General features: G+C 40.8%; 1 protein-coding gene across 1 annotated transcript in view; it reads left to right on the top strand.

Annotated features, from left to right (window-relative positions):
* LOC119566990 (complement factor H-like) overlaps positions 1–10,088 on the top strand; it is a 53,084-nt gene extending 42,996 nt beyond the window's left edge. Inside the window, exons 17-18 of the mRNA XM_043520697.1 lie at positions 4,552–4,734; positions 8,084–10,088. Coding sequence (XP_043376632.1) covers positions 4,552–4,734; positions 8,084–8,292 — 392 coding nt within the window. The 3' untranslated portion in view covers positions 8,293–10,088. The remainder of the gene's footprint in view (positions 1–4,551; positions 4,735–8,083) is intronic.
* The last annotated feature ends 2,634 nt before the right edge of the window (positions 10,089–12,722 follow it).

The raw sequence follows: 12,722 nt of genomic DNA, 5'->3' as shown, positions 1-12,722 counted from the left end.
TAAGGAAGAAGAAAACATACTCCTATCTCTTTCTGGACAATTCTACTGGTCAGGGCTTTGTATAGACTGTGAGACCAAGAGACTTATTTAGGGGGAGCTCATCAAGCTTCTAGGTTGACTGGCCAATATCCACCCTGTGCCTTCAAAGTTTCTGAACCCATGTTGCTTACTGAAAGAAATGTGACTGTATTGATTTTATAAATGTTACTAAAACTATTAAACAAATTAAAATAAAACCAAGAAAACATATCACCAAAGCTAAGTTGCTATTTCATTAAACTAAACTAAAAATAGTGTTACAACAATCTAATAAAAATAAAATTAATGAAAGTTCAAGAAATCAACAAATTAGTCTCAATATTGGATTGAAATTAAATAATCAAATTAGTCAAATCATCAAATTAATGCAAAAAAATTTCATATAAATTCTAAGAAGGAATCTGAGGAGATGGCTGTCCATTTCATTGTAAATCCCAAGTAAGGAATTTTACCAAAGTCAATTAAATATATAACTTTGCACTGGTTAAATAGATAATAATTTGGTTTCAGTATTAAGATAATGTCTGAATCGCAATCCCAGAGCCAATTACAAAGCTTCTTCCATCTAGTATAGTGGTTAATACTTTCCTCTCACATCGACAGAGATATTATATTATAATTCAGACTTTAACAGAACACTCTTGATAAGGAGAAGTTTGACAACTATCAGAAGTTACCAGACAAGTTATCATAAATGACAATATCAAATCTCTCAGGACTTTTAAACATAGAATGCAGAACCCACTCTCTAATAAATAAGTTCTATGAGACATTATTTGGGCTGTGTTAACATAGGGAAATTTTCTTCTGGTGGTTTCCCCATGAAGACTTTATGGGTAGTGTTCTACATAAGCATGCTTACAACCACAATTCCACACCCTAAAATTAAATAATATTAAACAGCTGGGATGTCTCGCAAGGGAGCTCAGCCTTACACTTGATTCTTACTGTTTGTGAAAGTTGCTTACTCAACCTTGATGTACCTCCCCCCTCATAGTGAGAGGCCTACCTTGGAGCCATGCAACTTGGTGCAATCAGCTTTGAATTAGGTCATCTTTAGTGAGTATCAACTTGGAAAAGCCCCCCCTTAAATTAGCAATTTTAAAAATATTTGGTGTTTTCCATAACACAGAGATCGATGTCTGTGGCCCACCCCAAAAATATAAAAAATCTAGATACATGAGACCACTTTTGAGGAAGCTGGCATGGTTTTATCTGGGTGAAAATTCTTAAGATGATATTATGTCATCATTTTATGGAAATTTCAACATAAAAATACTATAAACGTAGGTAATTGAGAGAGAACCCTAGCAACGGCCAGTTACTCAGCATTCTTCCATCAGAAAAATTTAAAATAAGTTCAAACTTCTTATCAGCCCAAGTAGCTGGGGAGCCAGGTAGCCCGCCCACCCAACTAGAGCCTCTGGGAAACCCAAAAGCTGTACATTCCATTGCTTTGTTTAGAAACAAAAAATCAGAAAAATAAGTGATATGGTTCCTCTTCCATTAGCTATAAAGTTATCATACTCTTAGAGTAAATGTTAACATCCTCTGCTCATTAAAATTATTATTTTTAATGTTGTGGCAATAATGTGAGTGTGCTTATGGTGTTGCCATTTACCTTTTATTTACAGGAAAATACTATGAAAATGTAATTTGAAGCTGGAGGTGGTAATGCAGTTAAAGAAGTAGAATATATTCTATAATCTCTCTGGTTTCAGGCGGTAGCCATGATATCTGTATCAGCAAAAACAACAAGGAGTCCTTGTGGCACCTTAGAGACTAACACGTTTATTTGGGTATAAGCTTTTGTGGGCTAAAACCCACTTCATGCCCATGAAAGCTTACGCCCAAATAAATGTGTTTGTCTCTAAAGTGCCAAAAGGACTCCTCGTTATAATCTCTCTCTGGCAGAAGCAATGTAGTCTTGAAAAAGAGTAAGACCTTCTTGTCCAGCTGCCACCGGTATCATTACGATTGGAATGGTTTATTTTTAATAGCAGTTTATTGGTTTATATACATTAAAGTCAAAATCATACTATAAATGTAAACCATTTTAAGTAATTATGACTTTTATAAAAAATAAATGAAAAGTTAAATTGATGAAATATGAACAAAATGTAAAAGGTCTTTTAAAAGTCTAAGTTAACTTCTAAATTCAGGAAAAAAACACAGTTTCTTTAAACATTGCCCCACCATTTAAAGTTCTATAGACTGCATTTGTTTTTAGGAAACCATAGCTATTTGGGCAGCTATTTAGGAAACCTGCTTATTTGGGCAGGAAAATCCATAGAGTCCAAGGTCAGAAGGATACGATTTGATGATCTAGTGTGACGTACTGTAGAACACAGGCCACAGAACTTCCCCAAAATAGTAGTATTAGGGACCCATTGTGCTAGGCACTGTAGCCATATGCATAAAGAGACCGCCCCTGCCTCAAAGAGCTTATGAATCTTCCTTTACTAATAACTAGAGTAGACAGAAACATTTCCAACTAATTTTTTTCAGCAGAAAGATCTTTTCTCTCAACACACACATTTTCCACAAATATAATATTTTAATTTTCCAGTTCTTTTGACAATAAAATAAAACCAGGGTATTTCTGTTAATATTTTTTTTTTGCGGGGGGGAAGACGGGGGAAACAATCATATATTGCAGTCCCTGCTCTCAGTACAGAGCCTGTTGCCCTTTAGTTCCTTCTGGAAAGAGGACAGAAAGGGGAGGGGCCTTGGCTCACACTGGCTAGAGGATCTGGCCAGCCACAAAAGGGAGAACACTCCCCTTGTATTGCCAACCTCAAGCATTCAGTAATTATGAATAAGGCCTGCTAAACTCATCAGATGCACTAAACAATGATAAAATATTTAAAAATAATAAATTTGGGGTCTGTTTGTCTTCTGTTTTTTTTAACCCTCTGGGCCATGTTTTCAAGTGCTCCTCCACATCCATGAGGTTTATCGTCTTTTTATTTTTTTAATGACAGCTGAAATTCTCACATAATAACATAACTCCAGGAATTGGAATTAAAAAAAAAAAAACAGCACATGAAATACCATGTAACTCATCACAAAATCCTGAGAGTTGGCAACACCACCCCCTCTTTCCTTAGGGGTGGTGCAGCATGCACAGACCCCCTGTGCATCATTGAGCTCAGGAGGTGTTCCCTCCCTATGGCACAGTGGCTTCCAGAATTCTCCTTAGGGTGGAAAGGCTACACATGGCTCCCAATGTGGGCCAGTGCCTTCAAGCATGGGGCCAGTTCCTCAGCTGTGCCGAGTATAAGGTAAGCACAGCTGAGGATGGGTGGGGGAAAAGTGGCTTTGAGCCTGGTTCTGAGGCCAATGATGGTTGAAAAACCATAAGAGACAACTCCTCAGCTCAGAACTGGCTAGGGGTACATGCTGCAGGTCATCTCTGCCCCAACACAATCCCTCCAGACACTGCCTTTTTCAGCTGATGACTTCCCCGTGCAGAAACAATCCTTTGCAGCCCCTTTAGCCACTCTGGGCTATTTTACTAATCAAATCATTATCGTTTGATATTTATTGAGAGTAACTATCAAATGATGAGTGGTGCTTCTCTTTCCTGTATTTGTATAATCCATTGTTAATCTGTTGGGCCCAAGGCCTTTTCCAGAGAGCGAAGCATTAACTCCATTCATGATTACATCACTTCTTATTATTACCATTGGTTTTTCTCCTTGGCATGTTTCCTTTTTTTATTTTCCTCCTCTTTTTCTCTTTTGTTTAATTTCTTTGTTGAACTCTCATTGCTCATTTTCTTATCTAGTCAGTATTTCTTCCTTTTTTCATTTTGTGTTTTATGTTACACTTTTTAACCCGTTTTCTCCATTTCTCTCCTTAACTTGAATCCTCTTACCTAGTTTTTACCCTCCATCTCTCATCTCTCTTAATTCTCTTTCCTCCTCCTCCTCCTCTCAATACTTAGTCACCACAGGAAGAGTATCTAATGCTCTAATGTACTCAACCACTGTCTGAAATACCTCAGTGGTTAACATGTTCATGGAGAAATGAGGCTCTGCACAGGCCAGTGACTACTTGAGTGACAAGAAGTGGGAACACTAGCACAAATAAGAAGCCTCGGCACAAGATGAATTGTGTCAAAGCCTCCTTCACTTTGTGTGTCAAATATTAAGTTGGAATGGTGTGATTAGTATGGTGGAAATGACTGGCAAGCCAAAGGATTTCAAAACAGGATACATTCCCTGCTTCAAAGTCCACCCAGAACCAATTCATGAAGAGCTAGAGCATCTTGTTACCCTAGTTTGCCATCAGTTTCATACAGTACTGCTGCAACTTGAATGTCCGTATGACTTTTAATATTTTGGTTTCTGTTCCAATATCAGGATAGATGTTTTTCACTTTTTCCTTTGATTTTTCCTGGTCTCCAAATTAGAGTGAATTGATAGTGCTGTACTGTCATATTACAGCATTTACAGTAACTAAATGCTGCCCAGTAGTTTTATTTTCTATTTCTATACTTCATTTCAGAGGCTGGTGGAAAGTGTGGGCCTCCACCAAGAATTGATAATGGAGACATTGTTTCATTCCCATTAAAACAATATGTACTAAATTCAACAGTGGAATATAAATGCAAAAGTTTGCATATATTGAAGGGACCTCAAAGTGTTAGATGTGACTCTGGACAATGGACAGACCCACCGGTTTGCTTAGGTATGTACAAAAATCAATTATATGAAAAAGTACAGTAGTGAGTTACGAAGCTGTGTTATTTTTTAAGATGAACAACGCTGCCTGCTTACACACAATACCCATAGCCAGAGTATGAGACTAGTAGCAGAGGTGAAACCCATGGAGATGGTGGTGGAAAATAACCAGAAAGGATTCTGAGCGCCAATAAGTACATGCCCCATAAAGCAGTGAATGGGAAAACCTGCCAGTGATTGTCTTCTTTACACACAGAGAATGTGGAATTTGTTGCCTCCTTTCCTGGAAGTCCCTTAGAATTCAGTTAGTTAATAATTAGGGATTATAGAATGTGGAAAGGAGGAAAGAGGAAAAATTTAGTAGACTCCGTATTTGGGCTCTGGTATTTGTTGGCAACACAGAACTCAGGCTAGCACAAGTACCTATCTACATACCAGAGCCATTCCTGTTTCTGTCTCTAAAGTCTGGGGCTTTTGTTACATTTCATTACACAAGAGTTGTCTTCATCAGCATCTTTACATTCTTATGAGAAAAGGTTCAAATGAGGGCGGGGTAGGAGCGATCCCATATTTCCACGATTGTGCATAGCTTCTTGTGTAATGCTCTGTCCATGTGATGAGAATGTTGCTTCTGTTTCTGCTCCTGATGCTCACTGCAGAATTCTAGCCCTGAATTTCTGGGTCTTCTGGGATCAGTCCCCAGCTGTCTCCAGGATCAGGGGAGGCATAAAAGTGGCTTTTAGACAATCTTTGCCACCTCCACAGATGGTGCTGAGCATGAGCATTGATGACTGAGCCTAACGTATTTGTATGATGCTTGTGTGAGTGATGTGATTCCCCCTTTTAGGGCTGGTCAAAAATTTTCCATCTAAACATTTTTTGACTGAAAATTGGGTTTTTGACTGATTTTTTTTCACAAAAATTTCTTCTTTCCGTGTAAAGTTTTTATTTTTTGTTGTTGAAAAAACAAATCCTTGAAAATCAAAGTTTTCAGTTTCTGACCAAAAATTTGTATTTGCATATGCTGTGGTGGTTCTTCATGGTACTTGTAGTTCCAATGCTTCAGTTGTGGCATCCTCCACTGTAGGCTGGGCTCCCCAGCTGAAATACATCTCCCATGATGCACTGTGGCCAGGGATTTCCATGATGCACCACTTATCCTCACCCAGTGGGGGAGACCATGGCATATCAAGGGAAATGCAGTCCAACCAGGAAGCCTGAGGAGAATGGGATCGTGAGACAGATGAACTATAACTCCCATAAGGCACCATGGTGGCATTTCCAACAATTTTTTTCAATTATTATTTTGCTGAAAAGTTAGAAATTCTGCAGAAGAAAACCTCATTTTCTGACTAGCTCTACTCTCTATGCATCATGTAGCAGATAATAATAATTAATTAAGAATAACGTTCCTCTTCCTAAGGCTAAAAGCCTGGCATTCATTATATTCTGGCTACCTGAATATAGCCTGTGGCTTTCATCCAGCCATTCTGCTTCATCCTTCTGGTCCTCAGGAGCTGTTTGCACTCCACAAAAGCTCCTGCTCTTTCCCAAAGTGTGCCTCCACTCATGGAGAAAAGATGCCCAGCTGTGGCAGTTACTCTCACTGGTACCACCTGCTGGTCAACTTCAGCAGCAAAGACCTTACCACCTGCAGCTTTTATGGCTGTTCCTACTCCTGTGTCTGTGGCACCCCATAGCACTATCACTGGCTCTGCTTGCCCTGTCCTGCCTTGCTTACTGATGGTACAAAGGGCTGGCCCTCGCAGCTGGAGGGACTGCAGCATCCATCCTCTTGGCCCACTGTACTACAATCTCCTCATCAAGGCTGCTCATGATGTTGATCGCACCAGTTTATTTATCTTTTAAATCCTTTGCTCAGTTTCCCCCTCACCGGGACTCCTGTGTAACCCCAGTAGTGGCATGCACGTGTGACTTCACCCCACATTCTACTGAGCCAATGGTTGCTCCAGTGTTCCTTGTAAATAAGTAAGAATTGGTGTGGACATGGTCACGTTACAAATGAATTAGAAGTCAAGAGAATATCTGTGGATATTTATTTACTCTCACTATTTTCCTAGCTCTAATTGGGAAGAAATTTTCCCCATAGACATTTCATTGCATAATTCTCCATCAGGAGATGAATTGGGACTATGACTGTACAGTTTATGAAATCTGGTTGATATTGTGGCATTGTATTATGGAAAACTGCCAATTTGTATATGGATCCACCATTGCTGACAAGTCCTGTAGCAGGTACACACCAGAGAGGGACAATGGGAAATATTTACAGTTAATGACACAAAGGTTATGCTGAAAAGCAGCTGCATCTTGAAGGGAGAAAGAAAGGTTGGAGCAGTTGAGAGTGACACAAAACACAAAACAAAGGAAGCTGGTGGGATTTAAATAGCCAACCAAACAGGAACAGAGAAGGCCAGACAGGAAGAATGGGGGAGGAGAGAACAAGGTCACGCAAGCTGGGTAAGGAACTCCATGAGGGACAGAGACCAGCCAGCATGTGACAGACTGAATGAGGCAGGGAACTGCCTACTTTCCTGGACACACAAGGTTCCTCAAGGACACGCAAGAGCAGGGTGAACTAGTGTAGGACACTGCAGTCTCAGAGCTTTATTATTTTGTGTGGTCTATACTGTCCGGCATTTTATATTAAGTAAAAGAGCAAATGTGTTACATGCTGTGCAAAGTGTGTGTGTGTGAACTTCTTCCTAACTGTTGTGTGCCCCTGGGAGTCTTAAACTGTAAACCAGGAGCTTCACACCTTTTGGGTGGAGTTCTGGGATAGGGTGGGTTTAGGTGCAAGGAACTCTGAAGAGTCATCTTTCCATCCAAGCGCTAGGCAATTGGACAGCGGTCTGAGCCCTGGACATGAAAGGTCTGAGCCCTGAGAGTGTGCCTAGGGACCTTAAAATTGTGGCAATGGCTGGACTTAGCAAGTGTCCACAAGGGGGTATTTGCTAGGATCTATGACAGAAGGGAAGAAGGTCTACGCTCTTTACTGGAAAAAGAAAAGGAGTACTTGTGGCACCTTAGTTGCACCCGATGAAGTGAGCTGTAGCTCACGAAAGCTTATGCTCAAATAAATTGGTTAGTCTCTAAGGTGCCACAAGTACTCCTTTTCTTTTTGCGAATACAGACTAACATGGCTGCTACTCTAAACCACTCTTTACTGGAGCATCTGTCTCTGTAACATCAGAGGCAAAGAGAAAATAGCACTGATCTTTTTATTTATTTGAAGCATTTGCGAATACATAATTTACAAAGAAAGTGCTGTTGAGTCAAATGTTCAGGTCAGACCCATGTGCAAATAACTAAAGTGCCATTTCTTTTTTTTGCAGAGCCTTGTACCGTAACCCCGGAGGATATGGAGAGGAACAAAATACAGCTGAGATGGCCTTATGAAGAAAAAATCTATGTGTTATCAGGGATCTTTGTTCAATTTGTGTGTAAATGGGGATATAAATTGGATCCAACATCTTCTGGACTTAGGGTACAATGTTTAGAGGGGAGTCTGGAATACCCTAAATGTAAACACAGGAAGAAGTAATCTTTAGTTTAACCACAATATTGATAACTTGTCCACTAAGCCAAGTTTTTTATTTATTTATTTTTATTGAGGATGTCTAAGGGTGTATAAAATACAATCAATACATGACATAGTGACTGAACAGAGTCAAATATAATATTCTCTGAAATTCTAATGTATAAAGTGAGATTTATGCCTTGTTCACAAGATAAAAACTGTTGCTTAATATCAAAGTGTTGAATATTCCAGTAGAAGTATGCAAGTTATTATTAAGAAATTAAAAACATGAGATCAGATCCCCAGCTGGGATAAATCAGTGTAACTCTGCTAATTTGGAGAGGTTATTCTGATAATGGTGTTTTAAATGGAGAAGGAACAGGGAATCTTGGATCCTTAAAACATATTTTTGGATTAAAGTGTCCTCTAATGACATTAAGAGATTTTCCTTGGCACCCAACCCTGTGCCAAGAATTATTCACATGAGAGTCTCCCTCCTCATGCTTCATGGCACTTTGACTCAAGCCCCAAGAGCATTTGTTTGTAAAGTTTGTACGTAACAGGCAGGACTGTAGAGAATTCTACAATAAGGAAATTAACAGTTTGTGGTAGATGATACTACAGCTGGTTGAACATCAGAATGTCCCTTCTGTGGGACATTCTAGAATTTTGATTTTAAAAAAATCATTCTGTTTCAGAACAAAAAGTGAAAATTTCCCACGGAAGGAACGTTCCAAAAAATTCAGCTGAGAAATAATTGAAGCATTTATTTTGAAAATTTCAAAATGAAATTCCATGGCAGAGAGCCCAAGTCTGAGGTTCCTGGTTCAGCCATGTCTCTTCGGGCTTCCGGATGCCCTGCCACAGAGCTGCCACTGAGCTAGTTCAGTCACTGAGAAAACCTGGGACTTCCTGCCATGGAGCCAGGAGTTTGGAAGCTCTCAGGGCTACTATTAGCTTCAAAAATATATCTTTACAAGTAACTTCTTTACTTTCCATTTTTTTTCTAGCTGATTGGTTCCTTCAGATGAATGAAAATAAGCATCTAACAGTATCTTTAACCAACATCTTATGTTCAATATCCATTAACCAGTTATTTGTAATATTCACAGATTGTTTCCTGGTTGTTGGTTTTTTTTGGCATATTTGCATGGATTACAGTTTACATGTATGGGTTATACACGTTTATTTATGTCTTTGATCAAAGATACATTTCTACAACTAATTTCAAGTAAAGCAGGATGGGCAACTGGGTTTGGATAAAATAAGATCTGAGCCAAATCTTCACCCCAAACTCAAGCCAACGCCAAACCTTTTTTTGATGCTTAAAACGTAATCACATATGCTTCTGCACTTCCTATTTTTGCTAATATGCTGATAGAAGTAGTATTTCCCACCTGGCCAATAGGAGGATGTATGGGAAATCTCCCTAGCAACCTTGATCTTGTACCAGAATGTTGGTTTTGTTCAGGAAAACATTCAGACCTTTTTACTTTTGGGGGGAAAAACTGACTTTTGGGAAAAGAAAATAATTTAGTAGATGCAACCACAATCTATTTAACAGAATTATATAGAAATGATTGTTCCTTTTGGTTAAAGATTAAACATGCATAATCTTAATTTTCTTTTTTTAAATGAAAACAGCGTACAAAACATTTAGCAATTAAGATAACCTGAACATTCCTGTCTTGTATATTTTGTGGCTTATTAACAGTCCCATCCTGAAATAAATTGACTGGAAACTTTAGGGTATGATGAAAAATGCAAAGAAAGATGAACCAAGGTCTGCAGAAAACTTGAGCAGTAGTGAGCTACGTGTGTTTCGCAGTATGTGAACAAACTATTTCTGCCTTCCTCTGTAAGCAGTGAATTGGAAAGTTGACCAGTCCTGTAACTGATTGATTTGCCAGAACCAGCTGGGAATAACAAACAAATCCAAAACTAGTGTGCATTGATGGGATGCTCTGTCCCCAGTAAATTGGTCAAATTCTGGAACTTAACCAAAAAGCCCCAAAAGCAGGCAGAGTGGAAAGGTGGTCCAGTGGTTAGGGCACTAGCCTGGGACTCCAGAGACTTAGTCTCTGAGGGTATGTCTACACTACGAAATTAGGTCTAATTTATAGAAATCGGTTTTTTAGAAATCGGTTTTATATATTCGAGTGTGTGCGTCCCCACAGAAAATGCTCTAAGTGCATTAAAAGAAAAGGAGTACTTGTGGCACCTTAGAGACTAACCAATTTATTTGAGCATAAGCTTTCGTGAGCTACAGCTCACTTCATCGGATGCATATTGTGGACTTATGCTCAAATAAATTGGTTAGTCTCGAAGATGCCACAAGTACTCCTTTTCTTTTTGCGAATACAGACTAACACGGCTGTTACTCCGTAAGTGCATTAACTCGGCGGAGTGCTTCCACAGTACCGAGGCTAGAGTCGACTTCTGGAGTGTTGCACTGTGGGTAGCTATCCCACAGTTCCTGCAGTCTCCGCTGCCCATTGGAATTCTGGGTTGAGATCCCAATGCCTGATGGGGCTAAAACATTGTTGCGGGTGGTTCTGGGTACATATAGTCAGGCCCCCGTTCCCTCCCTCCCTCTGTGAAAGCAAGGGCAGACAATCGTTTCGCTCCTTTTTTCCTGAGTTACCTGTGCAGATGCCATACCACGGCAAGCATGGAGCCCGCTCAGCTCACTGTCACCGTATGTCTCCTGGGTGCTGGCAGACGTGGTCCTGCATTGCTAAACAGCAGCAGCAACCCATTGCCTTGTGGCAGCAGACGGTGCAATAGGACTGGTAGCCGTCATCGTCATGTCCGAGGTGCTCCTGATCGCCTGTGTGAGGTCGATCAGGAGCGCCTGGGCAGACATGGGCGCAGGGACTAAATTTGGAGTGACTTGATCAGGTCATTCTCTTTAGTCCTGCAGTCAGTCCTATTGAACCATCTTATGGTGAGCAGGCAGGTGATACGGATTGCTAGCAGTCCTATTGCATCATCTTCTGCCGGGCAGGCAAGAGATGAGGATGGCGAGCAGCCCTATTGTACCATCTTCTGCCAAGCAGCCATGAGATGTGGATGGCATGCAGTCCTTCTGCACCGTCTGCTGCCAGTCAAAGATGTAAAAGATAGATGGAGTGTATCAAAACAAGAAATAGACCAGATTTGTTTTGTACTCATTTGCAAATCCCACCCCCTGTCTAGGGGACTCATTCCTCTAGGTCACACTGCAGTCACTCACAGAGAAGGTGCAGCGAGGTAAATCTAGCCATGTATCAATCAGAGGCCAGACTAACCTCCTTGTTCCAATAAGAACAATAACTTAGGTGCACCATTTCTTATTGGAACCCTCCATGAAGTCCTGCCTGAAATACTCCTTGATGTAAAGCCACCCCCTTTGTTGATTTTAACTCCCTGTAGGCCAACCCTGTAAGCCGTGTCGTCAGTCGCCCCTCCCTGCATCAGAGCAACGGCAAACAATCGTGCATCTGAGTTGAGAGTGCTGTCCAGAGCAGTCACAATGGAGCACTCTGGGATAGCTCCCGGAGGCCAATATTGTCGAATTGTGTCCACAGTATCCCAAATTCGACCTGGCAAGGCCGATTTAAGCACTAATCCACTTGTCAGGGGTGGAGTAAGGAAATCGATTTTAAGAGCCCTTTAAGTCGAAATAAAGGGCTTCATCGTGTGGACAGGTGCAGGTTTACATCGATTTAACGCTGCTAAATTTGACCTAAAGTCCCAGTGTAGACCAGGGCTGAGTGCCTCAGCACCCCATTTGTAAATAGGGAATAATATATTCTCTACCTCCCAGAGTATGTCTACACTTCAAGCTCGGGGTATGATTCTCAGCTCGAGGAGATATACTTGTGCTAGCTATCATCGAGCTTCCGTACTAAAAACAGATAGTCGTCACGGCAGCTTGAGCGGTGGAAAGGGCTAGCTACCTTGGGTATGTGCCTGTCAGAGACACTAGGGACGTATGTGGGATGGCTAGCCTGTCCTCCACTCACACTGCTGTGGCCACCCTCTATTTTTAGCATACTATCTCAATCAAAGATAATGCAGGTACGTCCCCTTAAGCTGCAAATCACACCCCTAGCATTAAAGACTGAGGCTTTCAGATACTAAGTGATATGGCTCCCTTTCCAAGCTTAGATAGATATACATTATGGGCCAGTCTATGATATGTTCTTCAGTCTGAGTAGTGCTGTGAGCAGTAGTGCTGGGAGCAGTCTGGGACAGGTCCCTGGGATGCAGCCTGGACTGTGGGACCGCTGAGCTCTTCCAAGCTCACCAACCTCGATTGGCCCTCAAACTGTGATGCTGATATCAAGTTACCAACCTCTGGCAGGTACTGTACTTACACAGGGGAACTCGTCACATAGTCCCTTTGAAATAAATATTATGACCTGTATATTTGTGTCAAAAACTCCTGTTGACTTCAAGAGCTTTCGATC

Source organism: Chelonia mydas, chromosome 8, assembly GCF_015237465.2.
Source record: "Chelonia mydas isolate rCheMyd1 chromosome 8, rCheMyd1.pri.v2, whole genome shotgun sequence".
Classification (NCBI taxonomy): domain Eukaryota; kingdom Metazoa; phylum Chordata; order Testudines; family Cheloniidae; genus Chelonia; species Chelonia mydas.
The sequence above is the reverse complement of the archived record's forward strand: the minus strand, read 5'-3'. Positions and strand labels throughout refer to the sequence as shown.